At 34.7% G+C, this 14816-nt stretch overlaps 1 protein-coding gene across 1 annotated transcript in view; it reads left to right on the forward strand.

Annotated features, from left to right (window-relative positions):
• hecw2b (HECT, C2 and WW domain containing E3 ubiquitin protein ligase 2b) overlaps window positions 1–14816 on the forward strand; it is a 91580-nt gene that overhangs the window by 42946 nt on the left and 33818 nt on the right. Inside the window, exons 5-8 of the mRNA XM_003197612.7 lie at window positions 6855–6930; window positions 9525–9694; window positions 11816–11958; window positions 12267–12367. Of these exons, the coding sequence (XP_003197660.3) occupies window positions 6855–6930; window positions 9525–9694; window positions 11816–11958; window positions 12267–12367 (490 nt within the window). The remainder of the gene's footprint in view (window positions 1–6854; window positions 6931–9524; window positions 9695–11815; window positions 11959–12266; window positions 12368–14816) is intronic.

A 14816-nucleotide genomic window follows, 5' to 3' on the forward strand; every position in this document is an offset into this window, starting at 1 on the left:
CGATGCTGTAATACCCGTTATGACATTATAATGCCATTGTGACAAACCCATCATGACACCATAAGACACTGATGACAATTGTAATGCCATCGTAAAACCTATTATGATGTTGTAATGCGTCTTGTGACATCATAATACCACTGTGCTATTGCAATAACCAATATTCCATAGCACCACCCATTATGATATCATAATACCATTATGATACTGTAATACCCATTGTCACATCAACATGCCACTATGACATCATAATACATATCATGATGCCTAGTATGACATCATAATGTCATTACAATTACATAGGACCCATTGTGACATCATACATACCATTATGACATCATATTGCCACTATGATAACAATACCCATCATGATACCAGAACACTTATTATGACATCTTAATAACCATCTTGGCATTGTAATACCTGTATGACTTAGTAACACCTATTATGATATAATGATAAGTATTATGATGTAGTAGTGGCAGTATGATGTCATAAGGGGTATTACGGCATCATTATGGGTTTTGGAATGTCATAGAGGCATTATGATGTCATAATGGTTTGTTTCATATCCCACTGAATGTTATAGAATCATGAAGGCTGTTATGCCATTAACCTATTATGAGATCATAATGCCACTATGACATTATAATACCCATCATGATGCAGTAGCACCCATTGTGACGTTATAAAAACCATCATGGCATCGTAATGCTACTATGACATCGAAATAAATACCTATCATGACACCCTAATACCCATTATAACACCAATATGCCACTATGACATCATATACTCATCATAATACGATAGCACCCGATCTGACATCATAATAACCATCATGGCATTGTAATGCCACTATGACATCAAAATACCTATCATGACACCATAATACCCATTATGACACCAAGATGACACTATGACATCATAATAACCATCATGATACGATAGTACCCGATATGACACTATAATAAGCATCATGGCATTGTAATACCACTATGACATTGTAATATCTATCATGACAATGTAATACCAATTATGACATCAAGATGCCACTATGACATCATAATACCCATCATGATACCATAGCACCCATTATGACACCATAACATCCGCTATGACATCATGATGCCACTATGACATCAAAATACCTATCATGACACCATAATAACCAGCATGGCAGTGTAATGTCACTGTGATATCGTAATACCTATCATGACACCATAATACCCATTATGACATCAAGGTGCCACTATGTCATCAGAATACCCATCATGATGCCATATCACCCATTATGACACCATAACATCCATAATGGCGCTGTAATGCCACTATGACATCGTAATACCTATCATGATACCATGGCACTCATTATGACATCATAATAACCATTATGGCATTGTAATGCCACTGTGACATTGTGATACTTATCATGACACCATAATACCCATTATGACATCAAGGTGCCACTATGACATTATAATAGCCATCTTGTTACCATAGCATCCATTATGACACTATAACATCCATTATGGCATTTTAATGCCACTATGACATCATAATACATCTCATGACACCCATTATGCCATCAAGATGCCACTATGACATCATAATAGCCATCATGATACCATAACACTTATAATGACACCATAATAACCATCATGTCATTGTAATGCCACCATGACATCATAATACCTATCATGATACCATAATACCCATTATGACACCATAGTAACATTATGACATCAAGATGCCATTATGACATCATAATACCCATTATGACATTAAGATGCTGCTATGACATCATAATACCTATCATGATACCATAGCATCCATTATGACATCATAATAACCATTATGGCATTGTAATGCCACTGTGACATTGTAATACTTATCATGACACCATAATACCCATTATGACATCAAGGTGCCACTATGACATCATAATAGCCATCTTGATACCATAGCACCCATTATGACACCATAACATCCACTATGACATTGTAATACCTACTGTATCATGACACTGTAATACCAATTATGACATCAAGATGCCACTATGACATCATAATACCCATCATGATACCATAGCACCCATTATGACACCATAACATCCACTATGACATCATAATGCCACTATGACATCAAAATACCTATCATTACACCATAATAACCAGCATGACATCAAGGTGCCACTATGACATCATAATAGCCATCTTGATACCATAGCATCCATTATGACACCATAACATCCATTATGGCATTTTAATGCCACTATGACATCGTACTACCTCTCATGACACCCATTATGCCATCAAGATGCCACTATGACATCATAATAGCCATCATGATACCATAACACTTATAATGACACCATAATAACCATCATGTCATTGTAATGCCACCATGACATCTTAATAACTATCATGATACCATAGCACCCATTATGACATCAAGGTGCCACAATGACATCATAATACCCATCATGATACCATAGCACCCATTATGACACCATAGTAACATTATGACATCAAGATGCCATTATGACATCATAATACCCATCATGACGTCAAGATGCTACTATGACATCATAATACCTATCATGATACCATAGCACCCATTATGACATCATAATAACCATTATGGCATTGTAATGCCACTGTGACATTGTAATACTTATCATGACACCATAATACCCATTATGACATTAAGGTGCCACTATGACATCATAATAGCCATCTTGATACGATAGCACCTATTATGACACCATAACATCCACTATGACATTGTAATACCTACTGTATCATGACACTGTAATACCAATTATGACATCAAGATGCCACTATGACATCATAATACCCATCATGATACCATAGCACCCATTATGACACCATAACATCCACTATGACATCATAATGCCACTATGACATCAAAATACCTATCATTACACCATAATAACCAGCATGACATCAAGGTGCCACTATGACATCATAATAGCCATCTTGAGACCATAGCATCCATTATGACACCATAACATCCATTATGGCATTTTAATGCCACTATGACATCGTAATACCTCTCATGACACCCATTATGCCATCAAGATGCCACTATGACATCATAATAGCCATCATGATACCATAACACTTATAATGACACCATAATAACCATCATGTCATTGTAATGCCACCATGACATCGTAATACCTATCATGATACCATAATACCCATTATGACATCAAGATGCCATTATGACATCATAATACCCATCATGACATCAAGATGCTACTATGACATCATAATACCTATCATGATACCATAGCACCCATTATGACATCATAATAACCATTATGGCATTGTAATGCCACTGTGACATTGTAATACTTATCATGACACCATAATACCCATTATGACATCAAGGTGCCACTATGACATTATAATAGCCATCTTGATACGATAGCACCTATTATGACACCATAACATCCACTATGACATTGTAATGCCACTATGACATCATAATACCCATCACGATACCATAGCAACCATTATTATGTCATGATGCCATCATAAATATTATGACTTCATACTGTCTTTATACCACTATGACATCATAATGCCATTATAACATGTTAATATCCATTATTGCACTAATATAGAATTGATTTGAGGTTTGTTCATGCTTTTTGTCCTACACACCTTGAACTGATGCGCATATGCAGCATGTGTGTTCATCACACTTCACAAGTTCACATTATCTTTGCCAGCGTTTTTTTGTTCGTCCTGTGGCTGTGTTTCTACAGTCTTCATTATCAGGCGCTCGCTGGAGTTGGACTGAACTCCACAGAGACGTATCATGTTCACAGGCATGCTGGGAATGCACAGGAAGTAGAATGCGCTAGCTCTTTGATATGCGAACGATACACTGCTCATGCAAAGGCCACATTCCACCCTCTGTGACACCAGCTGAACTTCAACCCTTAAAGTTAACAGACCCATTCAAAAACACAGCAACTGAGCTTATTTTTGAATACGTCAGATCATAGGACTCTAATCTGAGCTGTGCTGTAATGCATATCTATGATTCCTCATGCTTCCTTATTTCCTTAGTCCCTAGGCTTAGTCCCTTTATTCATCAGGGGTCACCCCAGCAGAATAAACCTGTAACCATTTACTTCTGTAGTAGGAAAAACAAATACTATGGAAGTCATTGGTTACAGCATTGACCAGGCTATCTTACTTAATGTTTAACAAAAGAAAGGAACTAAATGAATTTTGGGACTCTGTATATGAGTTTTCTATGATGATCCTGGAAAAGAAATATCTCAAGACTCCTTTAATATATCTTTTTGGGGTGGTCTTGAATGAGGTATCAGACCCTTTTTTACCAAAAGGATAGGTCTAATATCTTATGTATGTAGGAAATGTATTCTGTTAAACTGGAAACAGGGACTCCCTCCAACATTTGAATTATTTAAAAATATCATAAATGACACGCTGCATTTGGAATATTTAACATATTGCTTAAAAAACAAAACACACATATTTTTAAAAACCTGGAAAGTTTTTATGGACCCTTTATGAACCCTTTGACCTGAGCCTGCATAATACCCATTGTTATCATACTGACCATTCCCATTTGATTTCTGTTTTATCTAGTAACATAAACTGGATTTGTTGATGTACATGTTTCTATATTTGTATACTCTGATGCTACAATTAAGGCTGAATATTCTGTTTGTCAATTGTGTTGTTTGTTATACTGTAAAAAGATAAATAAATAACAAAAAAATAAATAAATAACAAAATAATAAAAATAAACAAAAATAAGAAAGAAACTGGTTTGGAATCGCTCAAGGCAGAGTAAATATTAGGGAATGCAACAATACAATTAGCCCCAGGGTTTAATACATACCCTTTTTTTTAACATGGTTTTCGGTTCTCATGGCTTGACACGTTTTTTTTTTTTTATTCTATAGGCAATATCAACAGTACAAGGTTAAGGAGAAAAATAAAAATAAAAACGATTTATTGCAATACTCATTTTGTTTTACTTAAAAGCCAAGAAAAGTACACTAGTTCCTAGTGTATTGTATAAAAAATGAACACTGAAATCTCACAGCTGCTGGTAGCCCATGTACAAACTGGGGAACACATAAAATCCTACACTTTGAAAATAAACATACATGTGAAGCTAATAAAAATAAATTGGCCATTTCAAATAAACATATTTGTACTCATATTTGTACATAAATAAACCATCTTAATCATCTCGGTGCTGAAAAAATGCGAGACTAAAGTCAGTAGTGCGGATCGAGTGCTTTTATAAGATGACAAAAGTCTGCATCTCCATTCACCGAAAACGGCTGCAAATCTTTAGCAATAAACACCCGCACTGCCTTTGTTATTTTATGTGTCTCTCGGAACCAGTTGGGTATGTTTGCTTGAAAGATTCAGCGAGGGATTGTTGCTATTTGGAGGACTTTATTACCTTCTTTGCTATTCTGCCTTTAGACAGTGATATTGCTGGGTGATGGCGCTGCAGATGTGCAGTTATGGTTATACGTGTAAAACAATGCTTGCACAGTTATTTTTTGTTCACCGGTTTTTTTTGGCATTATACTCATCGGCAAAATCGAAATGTCCTCACACTGCAGATTTAAAAGACGCCGGGGCTTTCTCGTACTGTTGCCTCACTTCGCCAGCGCTTCCTTGTACTGTTGCCTCAGCCTCACTTCACCGCCGCTCTTCATGTTAAAGTGTGGAATGATGGTCGAGCGCCCCCTAACTTTAGAACATAGTGATTGGATATTTACTCGAGGGGAGGAGTTTCCTCATCTCAGCTCATGGACTTACAGGCACACACAGTCAATTCGGGGAGATATAAAACGCACAAATAATGATAACACTTTACAAGAAGGTTCATTAGTTAATGCATTTACTTATATGAACAAATCATGAGTTCATTTAGCATTTATTAATCATAATTGAACATTTACTAATGCATTATTAACATTCAAGTCCATGCTTGTTAACATTAGTTAATGCACCATGAGTTAACATGAACTAACAATGAACAACTGTATTTTCATTAACTAACGTTTACTAACATGAACAAATACAGTAGTAAATGTATTGTTCATTGTTTGTTCATCTTAGTAAATGCATTAATTAACATTAACTAATGAACCTTATTGTAAAGTGTGACCCACATTATTTAAACGCAAAACCAAGAAAACCGCAATTCACGAGCGCGTATTGAACCGTGTAGGTCGTAACGTACGTTTCAATATTATATTGAGAATCATGGCATCCCTAGTAAATAGTGAGGAAATGTACATTTTTGGGTAAACTATCCCTATAAATATGCATTTGTAATTGTGCATTTTATATATAAATCTCACCATTCAGAAGTCGTCATGTTGGTGCTCTCCTGCTTAATGAGAGTCTATGATCATAAATCACGCACTGCCATGTTAATGAGCAAGGAGCTCATAATGTGACTGAATTATTCATAGCCATGATCCTGTACAATGACTCTTGCCTGAAAATCTCTCCTGCTAATATTAAACCTGATATAAGCACAGCTTTGACTATAATGTAGCTGTAGTAAAGTATATTAGGTTGAATAAATATGTAAAGCATTAACTAATAAAAATGTTATATTTATGAATTAATGTGAATGTTTATTCATGAATGTTGATTTTTTTTATTAAAGGGATTGATAAAGTCAGATGTATTTAATCAATTCTGTTTAGTGGTGCTACAAAATCTGAATTATAAAGCATTTCGTTCAAGTCTTTTGTTGCCAGGTTCTTTGTCCTGATGTTTAATAGTGTGTCATGGTGTTCTCTGCAGGTTGGGGCAGAGGGGCAGGTGGATGGACAGTCTGTCACTGAACACTGCAGGAAATTGGTCAGCTTTACATTATCAGGTTAGAAGGTTGATTTTTATCACACTTACACTGATTCAAGCAAATCACTTCTTTATGAAACTGATTTCTATTATATAGGATTATACAATCCCTATGAGTAATTTTAAACATATTTAACCATTCACATGATTTTTACCACAGATGAAGAAGGCAAAATAGTTTTATAGGCAACTTCAGATGGATAATTGCTTTTATGAAAAAGCATAAAAAAATATTCATTTATTCATTTTCTTTTTGGCTTAGTCCCTTTATTAATTTGGGGTCGCCACAGCGGAATGAACCGCCGCATATAAAATATACATTTGTTTATTTATTTATAGTGCAACCCTAATAAAAGTTTGTGCAGCAAGTAATATAAACCATTTGTCTTAAAGGCCACCGAAAATACATAAACACACGTTTAAACAGAGCCGAAAACCCCACAGACCAAAACCATAATTTGATATAGGAAAAAAAGGCTGTGTGATATTGACAAAATTGATTCCTAATCTTATTTAAACAATTATTTGCTCATTATGTTTTGTGCTAATGCTTTGATGGATTTAGGCCTGTCAGAGGTATATATATATATATATATATATATATATATATATATATATATATATATATATATATATATATATATACAGTTGGAGTCAGAATTATTAGCCCTCTATTGATTTGTTTTTTCTTTTTTTAATATTTCCCAAATTATGTTTAACAGAGCAAGGACATTTTTACAGTATGTCTGATAATATTTTTTCTTCTGGAGAAAGTCTTTTTTGTTTTATTTCGGCTAGAATAAAAGCAGTTTTTAATTTTTTAAAAACCAATTTTGGGACAAAATTATTACCCCTTTAAGCTAATTGTTTTTCGATAGTCTACAGAACAAACCATAGATATACAATAACTTGCCTAATTACCCTAACCTGCCTAGTTCACCTTATTAACCTAGTTAAGCCTATAATGTCACTTTAAGCTGTATAGAAGTGTCTTGAAAAATATCTAGTAAAATATTATTTACTGTCATCATAGCAAAGATAAAATAAATCAGTTATTAGAGATGAGTTATTAAAACTATTATGTTTAGAAATGTACTGAAACAATCTTCCCTCCATTAAACAAAAATTAGGGAAGAAAATAAACAGGGGCGCTAATAATTCAGGGGGGCTAATAATTCTGACTTCAACTGTATACATCCACTTAAACCACCAGTATGAGGTGGAGTGATTCATTATTTATTCATTCATCATTCATTCATTTTCTTTTCGGCTTAGTCCCTTTATTAATTCGGGGTCACCACAGCGGAATGAACCGCCAACTTATCCAGCATGTTTTTATGCAGCAGACGCCCTTCCAGCTGCAACCCATCTCTGGGAAAATCATTCATTCAAACAAGTCATTTAATTTAGAAATGAAGCAGGTCACTCTCTTCATCAATGGATCATTGAATCGTTCTCATCAGGTACACAACGTCACAAGATGTTAATATTAGGTTAGATTCAGGTCGTGACATCAGATGACCAAAATTCAATGTCTAGCCAACATCTAAAGACAATGTTATTTTGAGGTCTAACAGGCACGTGCACAGGTAGGCCTTTTTTCCTTAGGATAAAATGTGCTCCTCAAAAATGAACGAAAATGCTCTTCACTTCGCGATCCAACCCCCCCTCCAATGCCACACCCACCCTCCTTCACCCTGCTCTACTGTTCATGATCCAACCCCCCTAGATATTTGGTTGTTATTAGGTTGTTTAAAAGTGACCAAAATCCAACATCAAGTCAACATTTTAAAGCAAGATTACATTAATGTCAAATAATGACATTTACTTGTCAGCTATAGCAACCAAAATCCAACGTCTGATAGACGTCATAGTAATGTCCACATAACATCAAGCTGTAACATCATTAGGCATTGACATTTGGTTGACTTTAGGGTGACGTCAACCTGATACTGGGTTCTGACGATTTTCTTTTCCAAATAAAATGCAACGACCCCACAACATTGGGGTACAATGTCAATCTGACATCATGTTGATGTACTGTGCCTGCTGGGTTTAAATTATACACTGCAAAGCTTTGCACTGTACAATGCACTAATGTTGTATTTTTTTTACTATTTTGTCAGTGTAAAAGTAGCAATATTATCTCTATAATGTAACACTCAGTATTAACTTCTTTGTTGAACTGTTTTATACACTGAAATACAAAATGAATGCTTTTAAATAGTCAAGATGTTGTTGTTTTTTTTGCAAAGTTGGTGTCAACTTGCACAGCAATTATCATATAATAAAATATTGCACACTGCTATTTAGTAGCATTTCATCTACCAGCATTTCTTCCTTTAAGTTCTGCAGATTAATAAAAGTCATACAGATTTTGGAACATCATAGCATTTCATTTTAATTGTTTTTAGGTGGATTTGCTGTTCTTGAAATTGACATTGCTCACTAATTTCATAACCCAAATGAACCTGCATGATGTGTGTTTAGTAAATCTCTTCTATATAAATCTGCCCTCTTGTGGTCATGTGCTGCTAGTGCACCCAGTTAAATATAAACCGATAGGTAGCCATCATGATGCTAGTTTAATTTGTATATGTGCATTTATTGCAGATATCAGGGCTCAGGGTCTGAAGAAGGGCATGTTTTTTAATCCGGACCCGTATCTAAAAATGAGCATCCAACCAGGCAAGAGGAACGGCTTCCCCACGTTCAGCCACCACGGCCAGGAGAGACGAACTTCCATCATATCCAACACCACCAACCCTGTGTGGCACGGAGAGGTAATTGATATTCACTCATGATCCTGGGACGGTTAATGAGGTGTGTTGTTTGTGCTCGGTGTGTCAGAGCTTCACCTCTGCTCTCACTATCCACTGTGAATAACTCTGAAGTTAATGAGGTGTGACCAAATAGGGGTGACTCTGAAACTAGACGCTCTTTAAGTGAGTGAGCTGTACCCTTGAGCAAGGCTTAACCTCAGAAATTAGTGACCCTTTTCACATTTATGGAGTTCTCAGATGTGGTAGTCATCATATTTAAGTAAACTTCTGTCCGACTCTGAGCTTACTATCCTAAGTTAGCAACAGAAATTGAGACTCATCAGACCAGGCAACTCTTTTCCACTCTACTATTGTCCTATTTATTAAAGGAAGAATCCACTTTTTTAGGCTAATTTTACAAGTCACCTTGAGATTTACCATTTTTGAATCGATCCAGCCAATCACGTCTAGCAGGAGCACTTTTAGCTTAGCTTAGCATCATTTGTTGGATCAGATTAGACCATTAGCATCTCGCCTACAAAAAAAAAGAGTTTTGATAATTTAAAACTTGACACTTCTGACATTAAAGGTCCTATGAATGTTTTTTAGATGTTAGTATGAGTATTTTTAGTTTTTAGGATATCTATTAGCTAACACGCACAAAAACTGTGATTATAATTAGTGTTGAAGGGCTCCCCTCAGACTTTGAGATCAGCTGAGTGGATTCAAATATAGTAAAACTCAACTGTTTAACTCTAGGTGCAAAATCTGAGTCGACAAAAAAATGTAAATGATTTTAAATAATTTTTCTATAAAACTTGACACTTCTGTAATTAAGACAAACGGAAAGTGAAAAGTTGCTAATTTCTATGTCAATATAGCCAGGAACTATACTCTCATTCCAATAATCAAGGAGTCAAGCTTTAAATAAGAAAATGATTTAACAGCTTTTTTAGAATATTTTTGAGATGCTAATGGTCTAATCCGATTAAATGATTTATGCTAAGCTAAGCTAAAAGTGCTTCTGCCAGAGCCAGAGATTGGCTGAATGGATTCAAAACAGTAAAACTCAACAGTTTACTTCTAGGTGCAAAATCTGAATGCAAATCAAAATATGATTTCTATAAAACTTGACACTTTTATAATTAAAACAGACGGATAGTCAAAAATGGCTATTTTCTAGATCAATGAAGCCAGGAACTATATTCTCATCCCAGTGCAATAATCAAAAAAAGTTTTGTTGAGATTTTTGAGCGAGATGCTAATGGTCTAATCTAATTCAATGATTTATGCTAAGCTAAGCTAAAACAAATGTTTTTTAAAGAGGTTTGAGAATTGTCCTAATAACAACTCAACACTTCTGTAATTACATCATGTACAAAGACAGATGGAATAGAAACAGTTGTTAAATTCTTGGAAGATAATGCCAGGAACTAAACTCTCATTCCAGTGCAATAATCAGGAATCAATTTATAAGTAGGAAAATTATTTTTTTTTTAAATTGTTGAAATTTTTGAGTGAGATGCTAATGGTCTAATCCAATTTAAAGATTTATAATAAGCTAAGCTAAAAGTGCTTCTGTCAGACCCAGAGATCGACTAAAAAGATTAAACAATGGAAAAACTAAACTGTTTAACTCTGGGTGCAAAATCAAATTTCGAGTAAGAGTCTGAATTTTCTTATACAAGTTGACACTTCTGTAAAATAAGACAGATGGACTGTCAAAAATTGCTAATTTCTACGTCGATATAGCCAGGAATTATACTCCCAATCCAATGCTATAATCAAGCAGTCAAGCCTTAAATAGAAAAATTATCAAAATTATTTTTTTTTTATCTTTGAGTGAGATGCTAATGGTCTAATCCGATTCAATGATTTATGCTAAGCTAAGCTAAAAGTAAAATCTTCTAGAGACATGGAGATCAGCTGAATGAATTCAAAAATGGTAAAACTCAACTGTTTGACTCTAGGTAAGTTATAAAAGGAGAGTATTTATAAAACAAAGGAAGTGTTGCTTTTAGGTTTATGTCAAATGTAGCCTCAGGTTTTTGTTTTTAGCTGGCAGGAGTGTCACATATGTCTTCCCCTTCATAGAAGCATAACTGTATTTCACCAATATACATTTTTATTTCCCCTTTGCAGAAGTACACTTTTGTTGCACTGATGACAGACGTTTTGGAAATCGAGGTCAAGGACAAATTTGCAAAAAGTCGCCCGATCATCAAACGCTTTTTAGGTCAGCTGATAATCCCGGTGCAGAGACTGCTGGAGAGACACACAGCCGGGTCAGTATTTGCTATTAAATATGTATCTGCAAGAATCTATTATGTATGAGACTCCATTAACGAAAGAGTTATAACCTCCGCCAGGCAACCTGAAGTTCATTTCTTTCCAATGAAGTAAAAACAATTGTAAAAATAAAAGCATAAACAAAAAAGACTTCATTTTTGAAAGTTATTTTTACATGTTGTATTTAATCATATGTTATGCAATCAAGAACACATCTGAGTAGTTGTGTATAAATGTGTTTGTTTCTACAGTGCTCATAAAGTTTAGTGATCTACTTTTTTCTGTGATTGTATTTGGAATAAAGGGATCAACATGTGAGCTACACACTTTGTCGTCGACTACCAACAGAACATGTGAGCGGACAACTTCACTTCCGAGTGGAGATCACCTTCAACGGGCATGAAGGTAAAAATTACAGTGTGATTATTAATACAGGCCCATAGCCAGCCTTGTGAAAGGAGTGGTTCTTTTTCACAAAAAGTGGACATTTTTGCACTTATACGCCTCGTTTTCTATTTAACAATGAAGTTTTAAATACTTCATTTGAAGCACTATTTTAGCTGTATTAGCGTATTGGATGGTCATTTTAACAACGCTTTTTGATGTACCAAAATATTTCCTAAAAACTTAGAATAAAGAAATATGGATAAAATCATATATCATTAGAAAACAAATAGGAATCTGTTAAAGTTTTAATTAAAAACTGTAACCTATTGTCATTTATTAGGCAAATACAAAACTCTTATGGCCCAAAACTCATAACTCAAAACTGGCTCGAATAATAACAGCATCAAGGTTTGAGCCGAACATGTGAAAGGACACAGAAGCTTGAATAAAAAAATTGACGTCCTGTCAATAAAGCTTTAATTTCCACAATTCGAACATTTCCAAAAGAGACAACAAAACATTAACAAAAAACATGAAGACAGGTAGGGTAGCTAAAAAAACAGGTCCATGACTAAAACTGTTTTTAAATGGACAAATCTTACCTACTACTCCCGCGAAAGGAATAAAAAACAGGTGAGTCTTCCGGGCCGCTGCTTTCCTTCGCTAAACAAAATAAATACCAAAATGTGACTATGAAAAATAATCCACTACCTGCTACGAAAAATACAAAGTATCAAAATAAACAAACCAGATAAGACATCAAGAAACTAAAGAATCCAAAAGTTAACTGGAACAAAACACTGAAGAGAGCGGCATGTAGAAGGATCCTGGTATGCAGAGCACCGCCAGCCAGACCGCCTGAGCGCAAGCCACCACCGAGCTGAGAGAGGGAAAGAGAGAGAGCCGCCATTGCTGTGTCAGCTTTATATACAGGGAATCCCCAGTGACGTCACGGGCGTCATCCAATCCTGGACAAGCCGTGTGAAAAACTCCACCCACAACTCAGGCGCAACAAGCACATACCCGCAACAAATAAATAAATGAATTAAATAAAACACAGACCCGCATAACACAAACATTAAACTGTCCTCAGTCAGAATTTGGCCATTTGAATAAAAAAGAATTAAAACATAATAATAACAATAATAATAATAATAATAACAACAACAATAACAATAATAATACAAATAATAAAAATAATAACAATAATAATAACAATAATATCAAAAATAACAATAATAATAATAATAATAAATGATAACAACAGCAACTATAATAATAATTATAACAACAACAATGATAATAATAATAATGATAATAATAATAATAATAAAAATAACAACAACAATAATAATAATAATAATAACAACAGCAATAACAATAATAATAATAATAATAATAACAGCAATAACAATAATAATAATAATAATAATAACAATAATAAAAAATAAAATAATAATAATAATAATAAAATAATAACAATAATAAAAAATAAAATAATAACAATAATAATAATAATAATAATAATAATAATACTAGTGTAAAGATTCATAATTTTTCTTGTAAAGAAAGTACATTAAAAATCATGGATAACAACATTAGCCAGATTAGTATTGAAATTAATTGTAATATGGGCCTCTATTTAAAAACAAAACAGTTGCGAAAGATGACTTCACTTGGTCTTAAAGCTTTTTTTGATGGGTTTTTTCCAAAAATGTATGATGGCATAGCAGACAAAATAGGATAAATGAGCTCATGTATGGGATAAATTCTGGACCTTTGTCAGTGAGGGGTTTGTGTTTTAAACCACCAGAACCCCCTGGCTACGGCATTGTAATACATACACAACATAGGAGCACTTTATATAGCATTTCTGGAGATCACGAATTATGTAGCCAGAAGTACGTATGGCTGCATTTCGTCTTTAAAAGAGCACTATGGGGCGGTATGACACCGTTTCTTTTTGCACTAACCAGCTGACCGCTTACCTCCCACTGTTACCAGTTTGTCCAGTTAGCTCGTCATGTACGTTGGTGAACTTAAAACGGAGAGAGGAGTTGACCATGACGACAGGGTTTAAGTCCAAACAGAATCCAAAAAAAAAAAAAAATTAAACAAGTAAATAACAGTGATAATGTGGTAAAATCTGAAAACGTGGTAAAAATCAGGCGAGGGCTTTTCTTTGTCAGTTGGGTTTAGGGAAGTTGGTTTGACGGGTCAATCAGTGCCTTTAAAAACACTATTGGTTTGGTTTAGGGAAGGAAGAGTGTGCGTCAGTTGATCGGTCAGTCACTTGGTCAGTCAGTCAGTCAGTCAGTCAGTCAGTCGACAGTGGCCTCTGGTGGATTTACACAAGAACAGCAGGCACAAATGACAGTCGCGAGGTAAATTTGAGATCTGAAAAAGCATACACCGCCCTCTGGTGGATTTGCTGAAACAAAAACTTATTTGTTGACATATTTAGTGC

This window comes from Danio rerio, chromosome 1, assembly GCF_049306965.1.
Source record: "Danio rerio strain Tuebingen ecotype United States chromosome 1, GRCz12tu, whole genome shotgun sequence".
Classification (NCBI taxonomy): Eukaryota; Metazoa; Chordata; class Actinopteri; order Cypriniformes; family Danionidae; genus Danio; species Danio rerio.